At 32.8% G+C, this 27,045-nt stretch overlaps 1 protein-coding gene and 1 long non-coding RNA gene across 3 annotated transcripts; one reads left to right on the top strand and one right to left on the bottom strand.

Annotated features, from left to right (window-relative positions):
* Positions 1-1,486: 1,486 nt before the first annotated feature.
* On the bottom strand, positions 1,487-3,369 carry LOC107017208. 2 transcript variants are annotated; one of them, XR_001456472.2, is made up of 2 exons: positions 3,190-3,369; positions 1,487-1,842 (listed from the first exon to the last, which is right to left on the bottom strand). It is a non-coding gene; the product is annotated as an uncharacterized LOC107017208 (long non-coding RNA). The 2 variants fall into 2 exon arrangements; XR_001456473.2 differs by lacking the exon at positions 1,487-1,842 and adding an exon at positions 2,377-2,916.
* Positions 3,370-4,804: 1,435 nt separating this feature from the next.
* LOC107017425 (dehydration-responsive element-binding protein 2G-like) lies at positions 4,805-5,455 on the top strand. Its single transcript, XM_015217661.2, has one exon. It carries the CDS (start codon positions 4,850-4,852, stop codon positions 5,288-5,290), a length of 441 nt encoding a protein of 146 aa, XP_015073147.1. The 5' UTR covers positions 4,805-4,849; the 3' UTR covers positions 5,291-5,455.
* Positions 5,456-27,045: the final 21,590 nt, after the last annotated feature.

Here is a 27,045-nt window from a genome sequence, read left to right as displayed (position 1 = left end):
AATTTAAATGAACTTACTTGTGAAAACGTCATTCATGAACTTGAGGTTATTGACGAATAATCTCGATTACTATAATAAAATGGATGTCAATAACCTGTTGAATTATTCGGGTGAAAGTGATAAACGTTCAGAGGTCCAGAGCTAAGAAGAAATTGCGGATACCATCGAAAAAATCAATGTTGATGATGAAGTTGAAGATGATATTATATCTTTGGAACCACTTACACTTAAGGAAACACTTATCGCTTTTAGAACTCTTCACATTGTGTGGTGCAGTTCGAAAAGACAACACCGGAGCTCTTGAATGCAATAAAAAAAGCTAGAGATTAGCTTCAACTAGATTTAAATTTTAAGAAAAAACAGAACAAAATAAAATCATATTTCACTAAATTGTCTAGATATATTTGTACTTTTAAAGAATTATTGATTCATGATATTAATGGGACCATAAATTTATATAGGAGCTTCTGAAAATATATTATCTTATTATCTTTTCGAAATTGATGTTTTTTTTTCATTGACCCAAGTCGAAACCGGAGAAAAATATTATTTTATGGAGTTATTAATTTATTGAGTATTAATTTATAGAGATTTTACCGTACGTTTCATGTTATTTATTTTTTCTTGTTTGTCGAATTGGAGTTATAAATAAGTGTCGTATGATTTAACTCTGTTTATAAGTCATATAACTGCATTAATCTATTTTTATTATCTTAATTAAAACTTTTGAGAGTTGATTAAAAATTTTATTCACTAAAACTCTTTTTTATGATTTTAAAATATTTTAAGTTATTAAATATTTTGATTTGTAGTAATTTTTATTAGTTTCTAAATATTTAAAACGTAATGTCCTAGTATAATCAAAATGTAGAAGTTTTGAATTTTAAAATTTCATTTCTATCACACTATTAATTGGGACTAAGAGAATATAATCTAAATGCGTGAATATTATAACAGTTAGCAAAAAATAAATTAAAATCAAGGTACTTGATGTGCCTTTTCTTTTCTTATCCAATATTGATACTGTTAGAGATTTATTATTTTTTTGGGTAGAATACGATAGGATAGGATATTCATGAGATTAGTTATTTTTTTATTAAAATAAAATAGATAATTGTCATTGTTTCAAATTTAAATGATGAGATAAAGTATTTAAATTAATTAATATTCATAATTAAATATATGATAAAATAATTTAATAATTTTTCAATAAAATTGATTACTCACTATTGAAAAATTAGCAGATCCAATTTAGTTTTAGTAGTATTATCCAAAATTGTGGCGTAGTAGATAAATTTATTGTTTTCTTAATTAAAAATTTATTTCGAATTCAAAATATGAAAAGATTTTTAATACAAAGTATTTATCACAAATAGAATTCTATGCCGTATAAAGTCAAATTAGTTGTGATCCTGATTTAGTATGATAGTGATGGAAATTTAAGATATAAAATAAAAATTTAACAGCGGCAAAGTAAGTTTGGATGTTATTTTAATGTCTCACTCAAATTTCATTCCAAGGCCCAAGGCCAAAAATAAATAAATTAGGAATCTTATACATGTAGTAGATAAAGGATGCTCGTGGAAGGGCACGGACTTGGGTATTGAAACGTAAATAAAGAAGAGATGATTAAACTTGATATCAACACAATTTTGAGACATAAACAAATATTGTTTGTGGAAAATAACATTAGACAGGGAGTTGGTTAAAAAGGCTAAATAATTTGTTTTCTTTGAACATATTACTAAAACATATCACAATCTCTTTTGGTCTTTCAGCTAAGGTCTAGATTTTTGAAGCAGTACCACAACCTTCTTGTTTGAAGAAGTGGAAGGAGTTTATCTGTGACAGGACAATAATGTGATTGTTACAAAAGTATTGCTAAATGATACAATAAAAATAAATTGATTTTACAATATATCTGATGAAAGTAAAATTGCAAAATGATGGATCTTTTGATTGTCTTTCACCATTGGCAATACTAACCTGTACATCCTTTCGTTGATTTACAATGAGATATAATCCTCATTGTGTACCATATTCTCCTTTCCCTTTTTATATTTTGCTTAGAAATTCTTTTACTTCCTCTTAGTTAAATTGATCGACCTTAACACTATGCAAGAACTTAAAAATGATGAATAGTATAGAAAATAAAATAGAAGAAGTGACTGATCGATCCACTCCTAATAACTTTTAAGCACAATCTTCAATTCTTTTGGAACTATCACCGACACCTATCAGTGTCCTAATAGACATTGCAAACCTTTATCTCTTTCTGATCAACCACTCATCTTGGACTCATACTTGTCTAAGAGAAGTATAATAGCACAACTAATAACCCCATAATATATAGGAGGCTCACTTTCTTATACGAAATTTCAAGCGAAGGCTACAGACAGGAACAAAGAAGATATATTTACCTGCTACAATTACATATGAATAACTTACGGAAGATGAAAAAAATGAGACAAAGAACCTTTGAGTATCAATAGTTTCACTTCCCTGTTCCCTTAAAATTTTGATTATTTATTTGGGGAAAAAGTTACTATACACCAAGAAAGGAAAATGTGATAAGTGTCTAAATAAAGAAGAATCAGTTCTAGTTGATTTATAATAGCTATAAGCACACACATTGATTACCTAGGCATTATGATTATAATTCACACAAGAAACATTTTCAACAACAGATTTTGCATCTGGGCTAAATATTTTTATCATACCAAAACGTAAAAACTATGTAAACCTTAACAAAGATTTGAAGAGGTGAAGACTAATATCTAAGTACATCAATGCAACCCTAATTTCCTGGCTCATAGCAAAAAAGAAACAATGAAAATTCTTGCCAAATAGTTAGGTTATTTAGGCATATCATCGAACACCTTGGATTCACCTTTCTTCAACGCTTAAAACTTTATCCTAGTCAATAATAAGAAATAATGGGGAAAAAATCAAAATAAAGGAAGAGAAAAGAACCAATAAATTTGTATTTGTACCAAATTAAAAAGATACAAAAATAATATGATATTCGAAATAGGTTCACTGCTAATTGTCTGAAGCGAAACACCATTAGAGAACAAGCACGCATTGAAGTATCTATTTGTACATATGCATGTGAAGATTGGATAAAAATACAGGAAAATTTGCTCAGAAATAAGGACAATCAGAGAAATTAGTTGGAGAAACACTTACCACAATAGATAGATTAGACCTGAGGCAAATTAGCCACAAAATGTATGAAGTTTGAAAGAAATCTAGTGCTCTAGAAACTTGGATATAGGGGAGACGAAGAGAAAAAGCAGAATGAGACAGAAACATTGACCCGATGTGAGGCAAAACAATGCGTCTATTTTGCGCTAAACCACATATAATACGTTAAACAAAAATATAAAAATATTTTTTGATTGTCCGACAAAACCACCTGATTTACGTAAATACCCCTTATTTAGAATATGGCGACGTTTTATTATTTTGATCGGACGGAAGAACCATCACTTATTAACAATGATGATAATGATAATTTATTTTATTTATTTTTTACAAAATATTGTTAACTATTTGTGGGGAAATTGATAATTTTATCAAATATTGACAACTAGAGCGGCAAAATTTGGACGTTAACCAATGCTTTTACCCACGTGTCCCGCTAATGTGCGCCAACGTACGTATTCGCTTCTACACACGTGGAATCTCTGCTAAAATATCTCAATAAATTATTCTTCATTTTTTACACAACGAATTTGGATTTCATTTTATGTTTTATACACTATTATTATTTTGTGTTTTAATTTATAGTTTTCTGGTATTTTTAATTATATTCAAATTATTATATTAAAGTTTAATTATATAAATATTAATATTTTCTTTAATTTATTTGTAATAAATAACATATATAATACTAAATATTGTCTCTTGAATTTTTTTTTCTTTTTGGATGACGAAAAGAATATCCAACAATTGAAATTCATAAAGCTAACCTCAAATTCAACGTACAGAAGTTTCTCGAAATTTGGACAACCTTCCTTTACCTGCAAATTTAATTATATCCAAATAATTTTTATTATTACTAGTGCTATCATTATTGTGATATGTTACTCTCTTCTTGTTTATCATAATTTCAATTTATAGAGTCAGATTATAAGGAGTATAATTGACATTTTAAAAAATATTTTTACATTATATTGATATATAAAAGGTTGTAATTTATCGTATTTTTTATATAATTTTTAAATATTTAAATTTTTTATTTAAGATATTCAATTAAAGTAATCTAATTTAATTTTAAAAATTAATCAAATTGATTTTTGAAAACACAACATAACAAATAAAAATGGACGAAGAAAATAATTATTACAAATTAAAACATAAATAAATATTGATATAATTAAATTTTATTTTTTATATAAGCTAATATTAAAATTCGAATAAATTCTTTTTAGTATACATTAAAGAATCAACCAATTAGTAAGGAATTTAATAAAATTGAAGTTAAAGAGTATTTTAAAACCAAAAAATTAAAAGAAAAAGTATTTCTAAGCCAAAATAAAAATGAAACATATTTTTAGACGAAAGAAATATATAATCGTTTTTAAATATTGTTAGCCCTTCAATTAATACATAAATGATCAGATTTAGCGATTTTACTTCACCTGTAGAGTTGTATTATAGACTGTGTGCCGCGTGGCACATGATCCACGTGCATAACCAATGTCTGTACACTTGTAACTTGTCCAAGTATAAATGAAAATGTCGTCGTATGTATTTCACTTTTTGATTTGAATAAAAGAAAAGGTAAAGAATGGAGGAATGTGGCAAAAAGAGGATTGAGTGTGTAGAATCAAAGAGGAAATCAATGGTTGGACGTTCGAGAAAAGGTTGTATGAGAGGTAAAGGTGGACCAGAGAACGCTTTATGCACGTATAGAGGCGTGAGACAACGAACCTGGGGTAAATGGGTAGCAGAAATAAGAGAACCCAATGGGGGTGCACGAATTTGGTTAGGTACTTTCAATACTTCAGTGGAAGCAGCCAGAGCTTATGATGATGCAGCACGCAGGCTTTATGGATCCGACGCCAAACTCAATCTCTCAGAACAAGAATCAACAGATGTTAGCATAATTGAGGATGGGGATGGAGAATGTTCAGTACTTGAGGAAGCATCCATATTTAAAGATGGAAACGGCAAGTATTTAGTGTGGGATACGCCAGCCCCTAGTTTGCTTGGGGTCGATTTTCATGGAGACGCTACGACATGTTTCAATTGGAAAAATCAACCTGAATTGATGTATTTTTAATACTATTTTCTACATCCTAATTACTCTTTCCTCTCAAGTTTCTTCTTCCTTTTCATTTTAAAATTCATCCATGCACTCTCTACCTAATATAGTTAGTTAGCAGGTTTTTTTGAACGGTTCTAGATATATTTCAGTTTTGATCGAAATTCAGATTTTGAACGGAATTGTTACCCCTACACTATTTTAATAAAATAGTTTATTTTTAAAATCATATATTACTAACCTATCCGGATATTTATATTTTTTTAAAATATATTATTAAATAATGTAAAGGTAAAAGGTGCCGTTCAAAATTAAAATCGTTACTAACGATCTCGATCAAGTTTGAGTATATTTCACTTATCTTTTTTTTCTTTTACCTTTTCTCTAATTTCTAGTTGAAAAAATAGTAAAAATTGGTCGACTAATATTAGATGTATGTATCTAATGTTTGTTGTGTAAGGTGGGAACTTAGTTAAAAGTTATTGTACTGTGTGTATTGGATTTTGTTTTATTTTGTATGATAATTCAATTTTAGAAATGATAATCTTACAAATAAAAAAATATGTTACAGAGTTTTTACCTAAATTCGGAAGATATAAGATATTTTTTTATTACAGAGAAGACTAAAAACATTAGTTGAGACGTAATCACAACTGCTTAGAGGACCAGATTGTAGTAAGACCTTATTTCATGCTTTACGAGATCTAAATCCGAATACACTTAAGATTTATATTAAGATATAAAATTTTATTTCAATAAAATATATAACTTTTGATTATAAGCAAAATAACTTTTGATTTTAATCATAAAATCTTTTGATTGTAATCAAAAAGGTTTTGAAAAGTTTTAATCATATTTGAATAAACATCTGATTATTAAGATTTATATTGAGATATAAAATTTCATTTCAATAAAATATAAATTTTGATTATAATTAAAAAAGTTTTGAAAATTTTTAATAATCATAATTTGAAATATTATTTTTTCATTTAAAAACTTTGATAAATAATAATACATCAAAAATATTATTGTAATTAGTGTTCTTTACATACATCAATGTAAAAAAATTGCTAATATAAAAAAAATACTTGAAAAAATTTATGAAAATTTACGGTTAGAAAAAAATGGTGTTTGATTAAGAAAAGTGAGAAAGAGAGTTTTTAGTTATGAGATAAGAAGACATATTTAAAGCACATAAGCTGTGATTTATTATCTGATAATTTATCAAATGAGTATAAATGTTGTTTAGAGTTTCCTACAGATCTGATTTGTTCAGACCTCTTTAGACTTAGAGTTTTTTTAAAAAATAAAACAAATGAACTCAATGGACTGAATCTGACATTCAGAGTCAGACCTAAAAATCAAACGTACTTAATAGATTGAATCTGAATTATTAAGATTCAGACCATTAAATGTAAACAAATGAGGCCTAAAGCAAGCTGGCGACAACTTGGATAATTTTCTTCACTAGCTAACTCCATGACTGTAAATATCCTATGGTTCTTGTTTATTGGAAATTCTTCATTATACACTCAATTTCTCTTTCTTTTTTCTCTATAGAAAATGTGATTTAAGAATGTGCTAAAGAAGAGAGAAGAAGAGAGAGATATTATTGATCTAAAAAATATAACTAACTTTTACAATAAACTATGCTTTATATACATACTACATAGTATTAGTACGTACTAACTAACTAACAACCTTGTGGACCTCACTAGCTAATTAACATTTTTACTAATTAACTTAATTAATTAACTAACGACAAAAGGAACTATTTAACCAATTCCTTCATTTCCTCTTAAGCTGGATCTATTGAACAAGTTCAAAAATTCAAGCTTGTCAACAAGTGATTCATGATGTGGTCTTCCAAGTGCTTTTGTCAATAGATCTGGTTGTTGGTCCTTGGTATGGATGTAATTGATCTTGATCAATCTTGCTTGAATCTTCTCCCGGATGAAATGACGGTCTATTTTGATGTGTTTAGTGCGCTCATAGAATACAGGATTAGCAACAATCTGTATAGTTGCTAATCCTGTATAGCTGCTTTGTTATCACAATAAATATTGGCTGGTCCTAGTAAATTAATCCCCAACTCTTGAAACAAATTTGTAACCCAATCTATCTCTGCAGTCTGTGCTGCTAGACTTCTATACTCTGCCTCTGCAGAACTTCTGGAAATTGTGTTTTGTTTTTTAGACTTTCACAAAATTTAGGAATCACTTAACTTCAAGATATAACCAGTAACAGATCTTTTGTTATTTGTGCAAGCTGCCCAATCTGCATCACAAAACCCTGTTAGCTTCTGATCTGAACTCAACAATAACCCCTTACCTGGATTACCCTTAATGTATCTTACTACCGTTGAAGCTGCATCCCAATGTGAGGCCTTTGTTGCTGCATGAACTGACTAGCTTGCAAATCAGTCTTTGATACCTGTTTACATCTTCAAATAAATCATCATGTAAATCAGCACTCTGGTCATACTCCACACTAGTCATTTTCATGTTACATTCTAGTGGTGTAGGAGCTGGTTTAGCAGCTGCCAATCCTACCTCAGATATCAACTCAAGGGCATATTTTCTTTAATTCATTATCATCCCTTTATTTGATCTAAGAAATTCAATGCCTAAGAAATACTTAAGCTCTCCCAAGTCCTTGTTCTTGAAGTGACTGTGTAACACAATTTGGTCTCTTCTATCAATTAGCATCATTCCCTGTAATCAACATGTCATCCACATATACTAAAATAATAACCAGCTTAGAGCCTCTCTTTTTAGTGAATAAGGAGTAATCCAAGTGACTCTAAGTATATCCAGAATCACAAGGTGCAGTTGTGAGCTTTGCATTCCATTGTCTAGAAGCTTGTTTGAGTCCGTAAATAGACTTAATCAGCTTGCAGACAATATTCTTCCTCTGTGGTTGAAATCCCTTAGGAAATTCCATGTACACCTCTTCAAACAAATCACCTTGTAAGAAGGCATTGTAAACATTCATTTTATAAATAATCCAATGTTCAGCAGCAACTAATGAGATTATAGATCTACCTAAAACCATCTTCACCATTGGTAAAAATATCTCTTGATAATCAATTCCCTCATTCTGATTGTACCCTTTAGCTACCAGTCGTGCTTTAAATCTGTCAATACTTGATCTTAAAAATCCATTTACATCCAATAAAATGCTTGTGTATTGGCAAGTTTACTAACTTCCAAGTCCCATTATCTTCAAGTGCCTAGATCTCTACTTTCATGGCATCTACCCACATTTGATCCTTAATTGCCTCTTTATAGCTCCTTGATTCAACCTCTGTGTTAAATTTGGACAAATATGCAACATAAGATGGAGAAATATGCTGATATAAGACATACTTTCCAATTGTATAAAGCTGGTTCGAATCTGATACTTGCTTCACATAGTCCTTCATCCATATAGGTGGATGTGATACTCTAAGTGATTGTCTAGTCCCCCCTTCTACATTCAAATTATGATCAACATGACCATTTCCTTCAACTGAGTTCTCTCCTTCTACTGCAGCATTATGATCAACATGATCATTCCCTTCAACTATGTTCATGTCCTGTAAGGCAACATTAGGCAATATCTCCTCATGTGGGAAATGATGAGTTGCTTCATGGAATTCATGATCATGAAGTGTTTGATCATCACTGGAAATAGGGGTAACTACTTATTACTGATCTGCTCATAAGGAAATATATCTTTTTTAAAAACAACATCTCGACTAACCTACATCCTTTTCTGACTCAAATTATATAATATGTATCCTTTCTGAGCAAATGCATATCCCAAGAAAATACAAGCATCTGCTCTAGGGGAAAATTTGTCAGCTTTAGGCACTCTTGTTACATAACACAAGCAGCCTAAGGTCTTCAGATGATCTAGCTTAGCTTTCACCTTATGAAACACTTCATAAGGTGTATTTCACTTCAGTACTTGTTGTTGGCAACCTGTTTATCAAATACACAGCTACAAGAACACATTCTCCCCAGATTCTAAGAGGAATGTGTCCATGAAATATGAGTGCTCTAGATACTTCAAGGATATATCTATGTTTCCTCTCGCCACTCCATTTTGTTGTGGAGTGTATGCAAAACTACTTTTATGAACTATCCCTTGTTTACTAAACAATTCATTGCATTCTTTGTTAAAAAATTCAGTTCCATTATTAAATCGCACCTTTTTACCTGTTTCTTAAATTGAGTTTGAACAAATGAAAGAAATGATTGTAAGGTATGAAACACATCACTTTTCAATTTAAGCGGATACACCATGTCATTCGAGAGTTATCATCAACAATTGTCAGGAAGAACTTATAACCATTGTGAGTCATCACTTTTGTATGGTCCCCAAGCGTTTAAGTGAATCAGATAAAAATAGAAGTACTTCTAGACAAGCTTAAACTAAAAGGAAACTGGGTTGTTTTGCTAATGGACACACAGGACATTTATCACAAGCAGCATCTGTATCAGTTGAAGATAATGACAGTTGTCTCAACACCTTGACGGAAGGATGGCCTAACCTGTTGTGCCATAACAATCTACTATCTATTTTTCCATCTTGTGCCATCAGTAAAATCTCATATGCTTTATTTTCTCCTTGTGTTGGTCGATCTGAAAAGTAATACAATCCATTCAATTCCTTACCAATCCGCTTCACCCTCCCATTTGAGAGGTCCTGGAAAACAACAAACTTAGGAAAAAAAATTAACTGAGCAATTTAATTGTCTGGTTATTTGAGATACATAGAGCAGGTCTGGAACCACCAAGACATTTTTAGTGATTCACCAGTAGTTATGTCACAATTCCCAGTATGTGTTACTGTAGTAGTCTCTCCATTTGGTAGATATACTTTTCTGCCTATGCAATTTCTACTGTGAGTTAATCTTCCTAGCTTAGAAGTCATGTGACACGTAGCCCCTGAGTCAAATATCCAGCTTCTTTTTTTATCATTCACAGAAAAAACTTGAGTAATTGAGCTCATACCTGTCATAGCTACATTTGCCACAGTGCTATCATCTGCTTGTCCTTCTTATTGATCCAGCATAAGCATAATTCTTTGGTATTGCCTTTGAGTGAAATTAGGATGAGTTCCCAAGACTCCTGATCCACATGCATTGTTATAATCTTGCTCATATCTTGCATTAGTCAAGGCTCTTGAACCAAATACATTAGAATCCTTCTCACATCTAACTTGGTTGGCTAGAGGCTTATCATTGATCTGCAACCCCTGCATCTGACTAGTTCCTCCCTGATCAACTCCTGATTCATTCTTCTTCTTGAACTTCCAATCTGGTGGATATCCATTCAATTTGGAACAATTCATTTTAACATGTCCCTGCAACTTGCAATAGTCACAAAATTGATTCCAATTTTTCTTCTTCTGCTGAAAGTTCCTTGTGTCTCTTTGATAGGGTCCTTTCCATGCATATAAGGTTACTGAATCTAATGGTTCTCTATTAGAATGAGTCCCTGCAGTTGTATGCTGACTTTCATTTGCCATTATCATAGAATAAGCTTTGCTCACACTTGGCAGTGGATTCATCATTAAAATCTGAATTCTCGCTTGACTATATACTTCATTCGATCCCATCAGAAATGCAAATAACCTCAAGTATGTTGTGTGATCTACGTATGTCCTCGACTTATCACAGTTACATGATGGTGGAGGTACAAACGCATCAAACTCATCCCATAGTAACCTCAATTTTGTAAAATAGTTAGAAACAGTCGAATTACCCTGATGAATTGTGAAGATCTCTCTGTGAAGTTGATAAATCCTCGATCCATCGATTTTGTCGAGTCGCTCTTTCAGATCCTTCCATACAGTTGCTGCATCATCTGCATACACAATCCCGCTAAGTAATTCCTTGGAGACTGTATTCATAATCCAAGAAAGTACAAAACAATTGCATTTTTCCCACTGCTCTTCCAATTCCAGTTGATAGTCACTTCGTTTGCATGTTCCCAATACAAACCCTAACTTGCTCTTAGCTCGAAGATTGATTAGCATAGATTGTCTCCATATAGAGTGATTTTTTGTTCCCGTGAGTTGTACTATGGTGAGAACACATCCTGGAGTATCTGAAGGATGAAGATACAGAGGATAATTACGTTTTTTCTCGATTTCATCTAGCGTCTCTGTTCTGACTGCTGTTGCAGTAATTGATTCTTCGTTGTTCACCATTACCTCTGCTTCCATAGAAGGTCTTCAATGGCAGAAATACAAGATCCTAGCTTCACACAGTTGAATCGAATTCGATTCCGAGCTCTGATACCATGTGAAATTAGGTCTTAGGCCTAACTCGCACCCCAAAAGCTAGCTCAAAGGGAGGATGATTGTCTAATCCTTATAAGGAGTCCACCTATCTTATTAACCACCAATGTGGGACTTTTGTCATTTTTTAACACCCACCTCACGCCTAGTGCTTAGCATCTGGTGCGTGGTTTTGATTTTGGGGGTCCCAACATCGGGTGAGATGGACCCTGCTCTGATACCATATAGAAAATGTGATCTAAGAATGAACTAAAGAAGAGAAAAGAAGAGAAAGATATTATTGATCTACAAAATGTAACTAACTTTTACAATGAACTATGCTTTCTATACATACTACACAGCACTAGTACTAACTAACTAACTAACAACCTTGTGGACCCCACTAGCTAATTAACATTTCTACTAATCAACTTAATTAATTAACTAACTACAAAAGGAACTATTTAACCAATTCCTACATTCTCCTTTCTCAAAACTACAAGAATGAATGAATGAAAAGAAGAAAACAGGATAGCAATTTATACAGATGTTGCACTTCTTTAACGCTGCATACATTATTTTTAGGGAACTTTTTTTACATTTTATTGAAACTTTTATTTTTATTATTTACTCGGTTTCTAATTTTTATAACAAAAATTATTTATGGCAACTTTTTTTAGGAAAGAGTTGTGACAATGTAAATTATTAGATTAATATTTTTGAATTGTTGTGCAATTAATTATTTAATGAGGAAATAATAAAAAGAAGTCTACTTTCAACTCTAATTTTTCTTTCTAGGGTAAGTAACTATAATTTAATACCTCGTTTTGATCTTTGTTACATTCGTATTATATTATTAATTTAAATATAATATTTATTTTAATTGTTGCTCCAATTTTATTATATCGTCTTGTTCAGATACATCTTAGACGGGAGTAGAGTAGGAAAAAATTTGTCTGCATCAAATGTTTACACCCACTTAATGAACAAGTGACATCTGTAATTTTCTCAACTACAATTTTTTTTTAAAGATCTTAAAGTTAAAATAATATATTTTGAAACTAGAAGATCTTTGTTAATTTGATAATACGTTTGTGACATATATAATTCTTTAATTTAAATACAAATACCTATACAAATATAAACATATACTTGTATTAATGAAAATATTTATCTCATAACATTAACTACTCCTTAAATAAGCGATAAAAATTAAAATAATATAAACTTCAACCGGTGTTATTGCAAGTCATATGAACTTTTCATGGTCTAAAATACTGAAGTATTAAGAAGTAGTAAGTATGTAAAACAAAAGGGCCATTTTGAAGCGAATTTCATGAGAGTGCACATAAGTAGCATTAATAAATAAAATCATTCTTTTTTCTTGAGCATCAACGAAGAAACTTGACTTTATAATCAACAAAGAAACTTTACTTCAATCATAGAATAGTTTTTTTATATTTCCCTAAGACTTTTATTATATTGAATCTAATGACACTTAACTAATATTTGTAAAAGATTTAACACTCTTTATTAATGTATCTATTTAGAAATATCGCGTTTCAGAAAACACCCACTACCCAAATTGAATTATCTCCCCCAAATAGATCTAGACCTCTAAATTAAATTCTTGGATGTTTTGAGCTCTAATTGGGGAGATTCTTGAAGGTATTTGAAGATTTTATTTCAAAGATAAGATTGTATCGCCTTACTTGGTTTTTATTCTTTGATTTATCACTGACTTGATCGTTAAACAACATTTGGGTATTGAAAATTAAGGAATTTTGCACCTAAAGTTATAAATTATATTGTGGTGATTTAAGAGTTTAGAAAAAAAATCCAAATATAAGTTACTTATCCTTATGGTTAAAACGATTCTAAAAGAAAATTCTAAATTTGACTTCAGTGGTTTGTGGTTAACTTTTTGATCCAAAGTTTAGTTTGACAATATGAGTATCGTTAGACTAGTATATTCATGTAAAACATAATTCTAATAGATTGGGAGCGTTTTGGAGGTACACAAGAGTAAGGTAATTGTGTAAGAATTTGTGATGAATTTTCTTAGCTTTTGAGGTAGATTATGACTCACGCTCTAGACTTTATTTGGGTTATAGCTTATTGTATAAACAATGTTATGGCTTGGGAGAAATGATGAGACTAGAGTACTATAGAGATGAATCATTATCGTGAATTTTGAGTTAAGATTTTGCTAATTAATTGATATTATATGACTTATAATATATCGTTATTGAGTACTACTCTGTAAGTCCATTTTCCATGCATTTTTGTACATGAGGAGTTATTTGTGGAAATGAATATCGTAGTGAAAATAATTTTCTTAATTGATCAAATTTGGCCTAAAAAAGTATTTCGAAAGTACATTTATTATTCGAGAAAGCTTGTCGCATGCGATTGTTTGTGTTGACCAAGACATTCATATATATATATATATATATATATATATATATATCATTCAAAATTTTCTTTATTACTGCTATCATGGATACATATTATGTTGCCAATATGTGTTTAAAAACAGAATCACTGATTCAACAAACTTTACAAAAATACGAAGTTATCAAAGTTTAATGAACCAATAAGAACATAAATTAATTCACAACAAAATAAAAATTTGTAAACATACCAGAATCTGGAAAATCAGAATGAAAAATGATCAAACTCACTGAATGCACAATGTCCCTTTAAGAAAATTATTTTCCTCTAGTACCGAAGTTTGATTTGGAATATATCCTCCCAAGATAGATGACGTCAATCATCAATGTATTGATATCCAAAACGCTGGTGTGAACGACCCGCTCAACAACAATAAAGTACACAAAGAGACTTAGTGCAGAAGAAAAAGAAGAAATCAGAAAATTTTGTAAGGAAAAAGTCTGAAGAATAAATGTTATTTATATCCAAAAGGAACTAGCTTCGAAAGGTTGCAATCCTTTCATAATTCACAGGACCATTTATGAAAATTTGCAACCTTTCAAATGGTCATGGTTGTTCCTGAAAGTTGCAACCTTTCAAAACAATCATTTCCAACGGCGGAAAGTTCAAATTAAAATGAAAAGAAATTTAAATAAAACAGGCTGAAGCCGAAGCCGAGTGAGCAACGATGACGACGATGACGACGCGAGGGGGTCCCTCTTTCCAACCCTTTTTACAATTAATAGGAGTTTTTCTATATTAAAATCTTCTATTTTCTTTTCACGATGAAGGAGAAACACCTTTTCCCTAAGTCATAAGAGGACTTTTCAAGTTCCCAACTATTCAAGTTCCTCTCTTGTTATCTTTCCTTCATTTCCCATTAACTCTTGCTGTATACCCAACAATCCCCCACATGAATGAAGAATGGTTATAACATAAGGAATGCATGGACGAGTGTGTACTTTACAAGCAAGGATAAATTGCATCTGGATAAGTAGGTTTCGCCTTGGACTTTCCGTAGTGAACATATGTCGGATATACTCGGTCAATCGATAGATGCGATATCTTTGAAATGTTGAGCTTTGTGTATACCTAGACAATCATATGTCACACAATTAAACCTTTACCGTTTATGGTTCTTACGTTTGTGTTTGTTTCAGCCATCAAAACCTCATAGTTTCATGAATGTAGAGAGAATAGGCTTTTGACATAAAATTCTGTTTGAAGCGACTTACACTTCACACTCACATATGTGATTTCTAACCGTGTCATCTCGTAGATATACTATTTGGTCAAATATGCCAAACTTAGCAAATCACTAAAACTTTAAGCTTTATTAACTCATTAACAAGCCTTAAAGTCATAACCTTGTTCCTGAACATTGTCTTCATCATGAGAATGGATTGAGTTGATTATCAATGTCGAACTGTAAGTCACAACTTTGTTTTTCTCCTTGAATCTAGTTCTTGGGATATCCAGTCTACTAAATGGAGTTACCGCCATGCTGACTTGTCCTAAGCATAACCCATTCCCTTAGATGATCTTTCTATTCCTCTCTCACTAGGCCTTTCTTTAGTGGATCTGACACATTATTACTTGACTTCACATAGTCAATTGTGATAATTCCACTACAGAGAAGTTGTCTTACGGTGTTTTATCTCCGTCGTATATGATGATACTTTCTATTGTACATGATGCTCCCTGCCTTACCTATTGCTGCTTGACTATCACAATATATGTAAATAGGTCTCACAGGTTTGGGACATATTCGAATATCCTTTAGGAAATTCTGAGCCATTTAACTTCTTCACCAGTCTTATCTAAATCAATAAATTCATATTCCATTGTGGAACGAGCTATACATGTCTGTTTGGATGATTTCTAAAAGAATGCTCCTCTGCCAAGTGTAAAATCATAACCACTTGTGAATTTTACTTCATTTGACCCGGTGATCTAATTTGCATCAGTATATCCTTCAATCACGGTTATTTATTTATTTATTTATTTATTATAATGCAAAGCATAACGTTGTGTATGTTTTAGATACCTCAACACACGTTTCATGCCATCCAATGAGTTAGATTCGGATTAATACTGAACCCGCTCTGTTTTCTAATAGCACATGCTATTTCTGTACGTATACAATTCATACTATACATCAAACTTCCCAACACTCTGACATATTCCAATTGAGAGTCACCACCTATATTCTTTTGAAATGTGAAGCTTAAATCAATTGGAGTTTTGACAATATTGAAAATCAAGTATTTGAACTTATCGAGTAATCTTTTAATATAACGAGATTAAGATAATGCCAGTCCCTGAGGAGTTTTGAGAATCCTGATCCCTAAGATCAAATCAGTAACTCCTAAGTCCTTCATAACAAACTTGCTGGACAACATGCACTTAGTAACATTTATATCGTCAATATCTTTATTCATTGTTAGCATATATCGTCAACATACAGACAAACAATGACTTCATGGTTCAGAACGTTCTTAATATGAATACACTTATCATATTTGTTAATCTTGAATCAATTTTCCAACATTGTATGGTCAAATTCAACATGCTATTGTTTGGGTGCTGCTTGAGCCCATAAAGTGACTTTACAACTGTGCACACCTTCTCCATTTATCAGGAACTACAAACCTTTCAGGCTGTTTCATGTAAATTTCTTCCCCCAACTCTCCATTTAAGAAGGTTGTCTTTACATCTATTTGGTGGATTTTAAGATTACGCACTGCCACTAGTGTTATTAACATCCTAATTGATGTTATCCTTGTTACTATAGAGTATGTGTCAAAGTAGTCTAAACCTTCCTTTTGCCTGTATCCTATGACTACAAGTCTAACCTTATATTTATCAATAGTCCCATCAACTTTTATTTCCTTTTAAATATCCACTTTGATGCTAAATGTTTATTTCTTGGAGGAAGATCAACCAATTCTCAAGTTTGATTACTTAAAATTCATTTTATCTCACTATTGACTTCTTCTTTCCAATAATTTTGAGTCAGAAGAAGACATAACTTCTTTAAATGTTTGAGGCTCATATTCAAGCAACAACGCTACAAAATCTAGTCTGAAAGAAGTGAGTTTTCGTTGGCGTAGCTAGGATCCTCACTAGGTAGTATATTTTCTGTTGATTCTTCTCGTGGTCATTCAGGTGTTTCACTTGCTGACTCACATTTAATTTTATATGGAAATGTTTTGAAATAACTACGCGTTATTTAACTTAATTATCGTATTAACATGAATCTCAGATTACTCGGCAGGTCTTACTATTCATATCATATCCATTTAATAAACAATCCATCGTTTTGGGTATAATGTTCATCCTTTTGGGTAAAGGAACCTCTACCCTTACTAAAAACACCCACACATTGAAATATTTCAAGTTGGGCTTCCTTCCTTTCTAAAACTCAAATGGAATTGACTGCGTTTTGCTACGGGGTATCCTATTGAGTATCTTATTAGCCATAAGGATGGCTTCCCCCAAAGGCTTCACGCTGAACCAGAACTGATTATAAAGACATTCATTATTACATTTAATGTTTTGTTCTTCCGATCCACCGAACCATTTGACTGTGGTGTATAAGGTGCAGTAGTTTGATGAATAATATCATATTCCAAACATATCTCTGCAGAAGGAGATTCGTATTATCCACCCCTATCACTCTGAATCATTTTATCTTTAGATTCAACTGATTCTACACTTCATTTGTATTGCTTAAATGCATCAATTACTTCATGCTCACTATTAAACAAATGTACATAACAAAATCGAGTGCAATCGTCAATAAAATTTATAAAATACTTTTTCCTACCACGAGATGGTGCGACTTCATATCACATATATCTATGGAAATTAAGTCTAAAGGCTTTGGATTCATTTCAACAGACTTATAAGGATGTTTCACAAGCTTACTTTCTACACAAATTTCACATTTCGATTTATCACATTTAAAATCAGGAAATACTTCTAAAGTAACCAATTTTTGCAAGGCTTTGTAAGTTACATGTCCCAAACGGGTGTGCTATAAATCATTTGACTCTAATAAGTAAACATAAGCAAGATTCTTGTTAATACTGTCAACAACCATTACATTCAGTTTGAAGAGGCCCTCATTGAGGTAGCCCTTTCCTAAGAACATCTCATTCTTACTTATTACAACGTTGTCACTAACTAGGACACACTTAAACCCGTTCTTAATGAGTAGTGCAACATAAACTAAATTATTCTTAATAGTAGGGACATGCAGAACACGTTCAAAGTCAACACCTTGTCGGATGTTATTTTTAACATTACTTTGTCAGTTTCTGCAATCCTTGTTGTTGTGTTTCCCATGAAAAAATCTTCATCTAAATCGGCAGGAGTGTACGTTGCAACGACTTCTTTCATAGAAAAAAAATATGCCGAGTGGCACCTGAGTCGAGAAATCATTCCTTGGGATTTCCAACTAAGTTGCACTCCTATGTCATTGTAAACAAGTCATCTGCATCTCCTATCTCTTCCACGGTGTTTGCTTGACTTTTACCTTTGACTTTGTCTTTGTCATTTCTTGGAGCACGACAATCAGAGGAATTATGACCAGCCTTACCACAATTGTAACAATTGCCCTTGAATTTCTTCTTGGCCTGTTCTGATTTTTGTCCGTTGGACTTCTTTCTCTTCTTGTCTTTGGTAGGAGCTTCTTCAACAATATTAATCCCAATTATTGTAGAACTCTTTCGCGATTTCTTTTCGGCGATTTTGTTATCTTCCTCTATCTTTGGCCGAATCACAAGATCTTTGAGCTTCATTTTCATATGCTTGTACTTTAGATAGTTCTTGAAGTCGTTCCACGAAGGTGCTAACTTTTCGATCATTGCAGCCACTTGAAGAACCTCATTTACTATAATATCTTCAGTAATCAGATCATGGGAAATAAGTTGAACATCTTGCACTTGTGATCCAACAGATTTACTATCTATCACTTTATAGTCTAAAAACATTGCGACCACTAACTTTTTCAAGCATGCATGTTATATTTCTTCTGAAGTGCATCCCACAATTCTTTCAAAGTTGTCATTGCACTATAGACATTATATAATTCATCCTATAAAGCATTCAGAATGTAGCCCTTACATCATAAGTCTACTTGTTTCTATGCTTCAAAAATCATGAATTTTTCTCTATTTGGCATTTCAGCAACACACACTAAGTTTCTTCATTGGTAAATTTCTGCAGACCAAGAGTGGTAATATATAAAAATACCTATTTCTGTCACCATTGAAATTCACATCGGAGAATTTCCCAATTTCTCTGCTGGTGGTACAACAATTTGGGTTGGTGCAGCAAAACATTGTTGTTTGCCATTTTTTATGAACAAAATCCGTACAGACTTAGTATGCAATAAATTAATGTTTCAAACTTAATAAGGGTATAAAATCACAAAGGTTTTTGTCTCCATCAGAAACACAAATTAAAAAAAATAATTTCCTTAAGATTGTTATCGATCTGTGTTTAAAAATAGATTTATTGATTTCAACAAACTTTGCGAAAATACGAAGTTATCAAAGTTTAATGAACCAGTAAGAATAGAAGAACAAAAATTAATTCACAAAAAACTAAAATCTATAAACATACCAGAATCTGGAAAAATCATAATGGAAAAAGATCAAGCCCACTGAATGCACAGTGTCCCCTTAAGGAAATAATTCCCATATAGTATTCAAAGTTTGATTTGAAATATGTCCTCTCAGGATAGAATAATCTCAATCACTAGTTCATTGATACCTAAAAGGCTGGAGTCAACGAGCCACTCAACAACAGTAAAGTACACGAAGAAACTGTGTGCAGAAGAAGAAATAAGAAAATTTTGTAAGGAAAAAGTCTGACGAATGAATAATATTTATAGCAAAAAGGAACTGGTTTCGAAAGGTTGCAGTCCTTTCAGAATCCAGACGACCATTCATGAAAGTTTGCAACCATTCAAATGGTCATGGTTGTTCTTGAAAGTTGCAACCTTTCAGAACATTCATTTCCAATAGCAAGAATTTAAATAATACAGGTTTTGCGATTCGAGTCGGGTCGAAATGTTTCGGTTAATCAACTAAAAAGTTGAAACATTTCATTTAATCTCAACTAAATAATTGAAAATATTTGGGTTATCAAATAATTAATTGAAAACATTTTGTCCATTTAATTTAATTTAATTAATCAAATAAATAATTAAATCAAACTTTGTCCAAAAAATAATCTCTCGATCGATCATTTTCCAAAAGTCGTGGCCGAAGTCGAGAGACAACGACGACGCGAGGGGGGTACCTCTTTCCAACCGTTTCAGCAATTAATAGGAGTGTTTCTATATTTAAACTATTCTATTTTTTTTCCACCACTGATGATGGAGAAATGTTTTTTCACTAAAGTATAAGAGTACTTTTCAAGTTCCTCTCTTTTCATTTTTCCTCTATTTTCCATTAAATCTTGCTATATACCCAACATATTCATTCATCCCAATGAGCGTATTTTTGTAACATGGTTAAAATAAATGGATCTTAGCCTAACTCAACAACAAAAGGATAAGATTTTTCGACATTAAAAACCCTAGCATCCGCTCTTCTCTCAAGTGATCAATGGGGACGTGATAGCAGCCATGACTGCTTCGCCTTCTTCACAGCCTGTGGCTGTGGGGGTGAAAACCATCAACCCTAATTCAAAAATATCCTACTCAGCAACTCTAAAATTACCAAAAACGATCTAAAAACTGTCAAAAGATAGACTAAAACCAATTGAGTTTATTCATGGGGAACCTACCATGAGATTTACTATGGAGGAAAGAGATTAGTTTTCCAAGGAAGAAGGCTTGCATCAAGCAGTGATTATCAGATTTTCATATGGAAAACCACACTTATCAGAGTTGTGAAAGTGTTTACCGAAGTAATTTGATGTTAAAGGAAACTGTAATATTGGACAACTTGATTTTCGTCATTTGTTGATCAGGTTTGATTTATATGAGGACTTTGTACATTTTTGTCAAGTTCTTATGGCTGTTTTCAGTTTGGTGGAGAGGAGTATTTGTTTAAAAATTTTCTATGGAAGCCATCGTTCAACCCTAAGGACGAAACACCTAAAGCCTGGGTGTGGGTTTCATTGCCAGATTTACCTACAAATCTCTTTGCAAGAAAGTCCTTGTTATCAATTGGTACAGCTCCATGGAAGACTATCATAGTTGATAAAACAACACAAGATTGCACTAGGCCAAGTACGACTAGGGTTAAGATAATTCTAGACCTACTAGACAAGCATACTAATAGTGTAAGACTACAAATTCAGGAGAAAGAATCGGGTAAAATTATTGAGCATTATTAAAGAATTGTCTATGATAATCTTCCACTATATTGTACTTATTGTAAACATCAAGTACATGAGGAAAATGAATGTCGTTTGTTACTAGGGAAGACATTGTCACAAGGTGATCGTTTAGTCGACGAAACTGAGAGATGTTGCCCTTACACAATCTGATTCTGAGGCTAACAATATGGAATAATTACAAGGAGATGCACGTGATATTTTGAGAGGATATATCGAAAAATCAATTGGCAATCAAAATGTGATGCAAAAATTGGCTACAAATTATGGTTCTTTGGCTACCTACTGTTGATGGAGTCTCAAAATTGCATGACATATGTACTAATGAGTTTAAGACTGATACTTTTGTAGATTCAACTCCTAAATCCTCTTTGATTGGTGAGGAGGCGGTAAAAGAGGATGCAAACCATCAAGTCATTTCTGAACCTTCAATTTTACCAAATGAAAATTCTATTGAGAACGATTTGGAGCTTGGAAATTGAGGTGATATGAGCACAAGTTCAAGTGATAGAGTTTTTGGTACACCTATAAAAACAACACAACATCAAAGGTCGAAGAATCCAAATTTGATGCAGCAAGTCAATATTTCTGGTATTGGCAATTTTAATCACGAATCTTTAAATGAGGTCCCCCGACATGTTGAAGAATTGGTACATCAAGCCAAGGAAATTGCAGTTTCAACTGCTATTAATACGAGTGAGGACATTGATGGATCATTAGCAATAAAGCTGGACAAGGATTTGAACAAAGGGAGAGGAACTTGTAGCAAAGAAATGGAATATGGTTATACGTAGGATGGCATCATCTAATGTTTCTCCAGGTTCGTGAAGTAATTCCTCAATTGACCTATTATGCTAGAATAGTTTTGATACTTTCTTGAAGGATACCGTAAAAGATGGTAATGTTATGGATCCAACATTACATATTTCTAACCTGATGTAAATAAGATTATTCAAATATGTAAGGCTGTCATGACACTCGAATCCAATATAGCGACCAAGCCACCCATAGTCACTTTAAACACCTTTGCTCACGAGGTCCCTAACAATTCTTTGGAGTCATTTGGGAAACTTCAAGGTGAATCTGGACAACTTATTTTGTCCAAAGGGAATGACAAAGATTTGATGAAAGGTATGTCATCACTTTCTCAAGCTAATCTCACAACTAGTTTGATTATTTCAAAGGAAAATCGGGGGGAGATGAGTGCTCCTAGGTGGGCTGATTGGTTGATGAAGAAGAGCAGGTCTCACCTTTTATTTTGGATGGAAAATTAAGGCCACAAGATTTAGAATTTGTGCCTAAAATTTTGATTGCAAATAAGAATAAATTAGAGGCCTTGACATCTAAATTTAATCCCACTAAAGTTATTAGAGGCCCTGACATCAAAGTTTAATCCCACTAAAGTTTATGCTATTGATTTGGGCAGTGATTCTTTTGATGACGATGAGGAAGATGATATACTAGACGAATGCTTTGATAAAGTATCTAGGGATGGGGATATCTCACCTAGGTATCAAAGAAGTGGAAGTAACAAGAGCAAAAGGAAGACATATGGTAGGAAACACAGTTGGGATGGTAAAGTGATCGGAGAGTTTGATCCATGGCAACTACCTAGGCGACTAGCAAAACAAAACCATATGAAAGTGTCAATAGATTTAAAAAGATCCAATCAACTCAAGAAAAAGTGATGAACTACCAAGTGCTGTTGGACAAATTTGAAGAAGAAGACAAGAGGGAAATACTTCTAAGTCACTTTAGACAGATAACCTATTTTTTAATTCATACATTTGTAATAGGAAGGCTGAGGTTGATAACACAACTTTTGTCACGACCCGCAAGCACACCATAGAAGTTAGAGCGTCCTTGTGTCGTCACATGACAAATGAGACTTCAAGAAGTCTTATCTAAGCCTCTCGTATCATTCATTGCATAATAAACATACTAAAATGAGTAAGAATTTAAAACTTTCTTGACACACGAAGAACTCTTTCGTAAACATTACACAGGCGGAAGACTTTTATTTAAAACATTAAATCTTTACAACATCTACTTGAACCATCTAAACTTTAGAGTATACAACACTTGGGACTAATCTCATACAAGACGATAAAATAAAGACTATGACATAAGGGACATGCGGATATTGTCCTCGAATAGATGAGGACTCACCAATACTTCATCTTCAAGCCTTAGAAACCTATCCATCCTCCATGGCACATCAAGACTTCCATTTCCCTACACTTTAGTCAAAAGAGAAAACAAGGGGTTAGCACATTAGATGTACTAAGTATGGAAGTCATGCAAAAACCATGAAAAAGGTACATTAGTAAACAACATGCTTTTCATGAATTTCGATTAAAAGATTATACTATAAGCATAAGAACAACATTTAACAAATTAGAAAAACATAAGAAATCACTTAAGCCAATAATCACATATGTAGAAACTTAAGTGAATTCACTTCACTATAGAGTGAACTCAATTCGCTGTTACAGTGAAGTTCCTTCACTTCACTTAAAACACCCTTTATCATGTAATCTTCTCACTCTAAGCCATCCTAAGATTCACTTAAGTCTCACAAAGAGAGGCCGCCCATACACCCTCTCTAGATGTGCCTAAACGACCTTCAAGATTACGTAAAAATGAGTCGCATACACACTTAAGAGACATTAACATAAGAACATGAGATTTTCCTACAAAGATGTTTCTAAGGTTCACTTGAGTGAGTTGTGAAGACACCTCCCATACAATCCCTTACACACACACTTAAGAGATCCTATAGACTACCTAAGATAGAATCATTCTCATTTAACACATTAACATATAGGTTATATGACATTCTCCTTCAAAGGCTATCAAAAGACTTACTTAAATAAATCAAGAAGATAACATACATGATTGACCTCTTCAAGATTACCTAAGTAATCCTTAAGACTACCTAAGGATTAGATCATGTCCACATAATCAACCAAATTCCCTAACTAGAGTCATTCTTAAGAGTTATCTAGGTAAGATAAGAAGTGACCATTCCTATGCCCCCTTCATACCTTAACTAGACAACCCTTAATTTCTCTAGGTAAGTACTACATCATTTAACATACTTTATTAACTTTAGTCATTTATCCGTTAGTTCATTTAAGACTCATTCACCACATAAAGGACATTCAAGTAATGGTCTTAGACAAGACTTAGGGACTCTCACTAACACCTTCAAAGCCTATTGTGTAATGTCTAGATAGTGTCCCATACCACCACCTAAACTTCATAGAACTTCTCTAATGCTAGTAGGTATCCCATATGATGAGAATAGGCAATAACCGACATAGACCATGGTAGGAACTCATGGAATCCGTAGTTCTAACCTACTCCGATGAGGGTGTTCTACTTGCCAAGGGTAGAACTAGGACACATCCCATGTAGGCACATGGTTAAGGAATATGAAGGGCATGCTTTGTAATCTAGTCTCATACTTAACGAGAACTACTCCCTTTACCATACTCATTCGGTGATAGCCTTCGTTCTCATAGATTAACCACATTAAAGTTTCACATAAAAGGGTTCCAGAACAAGTTCATAACCCAATCACATTTACCCTACCAAAAAAAGGTTTACTAGGGCTACCTTACAATGGCGAGAAGAAGTTCATGATGACTTTCCTAAGGATTAATATGATGCCGTTCCAGCCAATTAACCTTAAGTCCATCATTCCTTTACTTTGAAGGATACAATTATGGCTTACGACTTCAACATCCATAACCTTACCACTAGGTTCAAGGTTTCACATAAAAGACACTCTTAACATCATTCAAGGTCACATATATTTCATACATTCAAGAATAAGAGACTATAGCATCCTAAGTCAAGACATCACATATTCATATTCATACAAGCATCAAGTAAGGGACACAAGTCAACCAAGACAAGACACCACATACTTTACCTTAACACATATTACTACTCATTCTATAAGAACATAGGAATAACCATTATCATCTTTAAAGTCATCCTACACACTACCATATCATCATCAATAAACTATTATAAACTCATATAGTCAAGTAGGAACAACCATGCATCAACCCTAAGACTATACATATAAGCACATAGCCATAGTCTACATGATTTCCTAACATACATGGAAAAAACACATACTTTCACATTACTTCCCAAATAGATAGATACACTCATACTTCACATAAATCAACTAAGAAAATCATCATAATACTTCAAGTAGTGCCGACAAGGCCATGATCATCACATTGCATAAAGTAACGCCGACAAGGCCATGATCATCACATTGCATAAAGTAACGCCGACAAGGCCACATCAATTCACATAGCACCGCCACCATAAGTGGACCATACCAATCACAACATAATTAAAGTCTAATTAACATAAAATAAAAGGAATTAGGGCAGCATACCCCCACTCCATCTTAACACTTCAATTCCGAAGCTTATTCATCCAATTTGATACAATAAGGCCCTTACCCATGGCCATGAACATCAATTCAATACATAAACTATAATACTCAATGAAATCTAAGTCAATTCAATAAAGATTTATCAACCTAAAACCAATTAGATATAAATTGAATACAATTCTTACATCATTAGAAAGCCCATAAAAATCTACACTAGAATCTATAAGTATTAAGTCAATATCAATTCAATAAGCTTAGCATGCAATAGATCTAAGAGTATTCATTACTCAATTAATCAAACTGAAACAGCCTATACACCATACATACATAATCTATACATGAATCAAAAGCCCATAACAATCTACACATGAATTCATTAATCTCAAAGCATAATCAATTCACCCATATTTTAGTGAAATTTAGAGATTTGAGAAGATCAAGGGTTCATGGATAATTTCATTGGAAAACATCAATTATACATCAATTTCATCATATATAAACGTTTGGAAACCATTATGCAAGAACCCAAGACTTCGAGTAGAAATTGGACTTTTTCATCTTTTTAAAATCCTTTGAAAATCATCTTTGAAGTTGGCTCTAAGGTGATAACAAGCCTTAGATGAAGAACTCCCATACCTTATTTGAAGAATCCAAAGCTAATTGAAGAAGAAACTCCATTGAATACCCATCTTCAAGTTCCATCTTCACTTTGAACTCACATGGAGGTTTTTGGAGGAACTTTTGGAGGGAATATGTTTTGATTTAGTGTTAGGGTTATAATGAGTTAATGGCTTATATACTCTTAAGATACCCATAAACACCCAAAACAGATGCACTCACATTTAATAAGATTTGGGGTGAATTTACAACTTCACCCCTGAAGTTAACAGAACGCTAGCAGAAAACAAGCAGCCCATCGACGGATGTATCCATGGTCCGTGGTCTCACCCATATCCCGTCGATGAGGGTCTCGTGGGTTGCACCTGGAACTCCCCAACCTGCAGGAGAAGTGTCTCAATCGACGGGCCGTTTCTAGGACGACTGGCCGTCGTTTGGGTCGTCGATTGCCACTGCCTGGTAGTGTTGAACTCCAATGTTGGGGTCCTCCTTTAGGGCCCCTTGCGGTTCCTACATGGAGTGGCACCCAGACGTTTCCACCCCAAATATGTTTGTATACAAGTTTAGGACCTACCACATGAGTTTCATCAAAAACGAACAAGTAATACTCGATGAAACATACATAGACACACAAGATCGTTTCAAGGCAAACCTTTCGAAAGTCATGGACGTT

The sequence above is a fragment of the Solanum pennellii genome, chromosome 4 (assembly GCF_001406875.1).
Source record: "Solanum pennellii chromosome 4, SPENNV200".
NCBI classification, from domain to species: domain Eukaryota; kingdom Viridiplantae; phylum Streptophyta; class Magnoliopsida; order Solanales; family Solanaceae; genus Solanum; species Solanum pennellii.
The sequence above is the reverse complement of the archived record's forward strand: the minus strand, read 5'-3'. Positions and strand labels throughout refer to the sequence as shown.

Coding starts and splice junctions, on each gene's coding strand:
- LOC107017425 (XM_015217661.2), top strand. CDS start 4,850: ATGGTTGGACGTTCGAGAAAAGGTTGTATGAGAGGTAAAGGTGGACCA.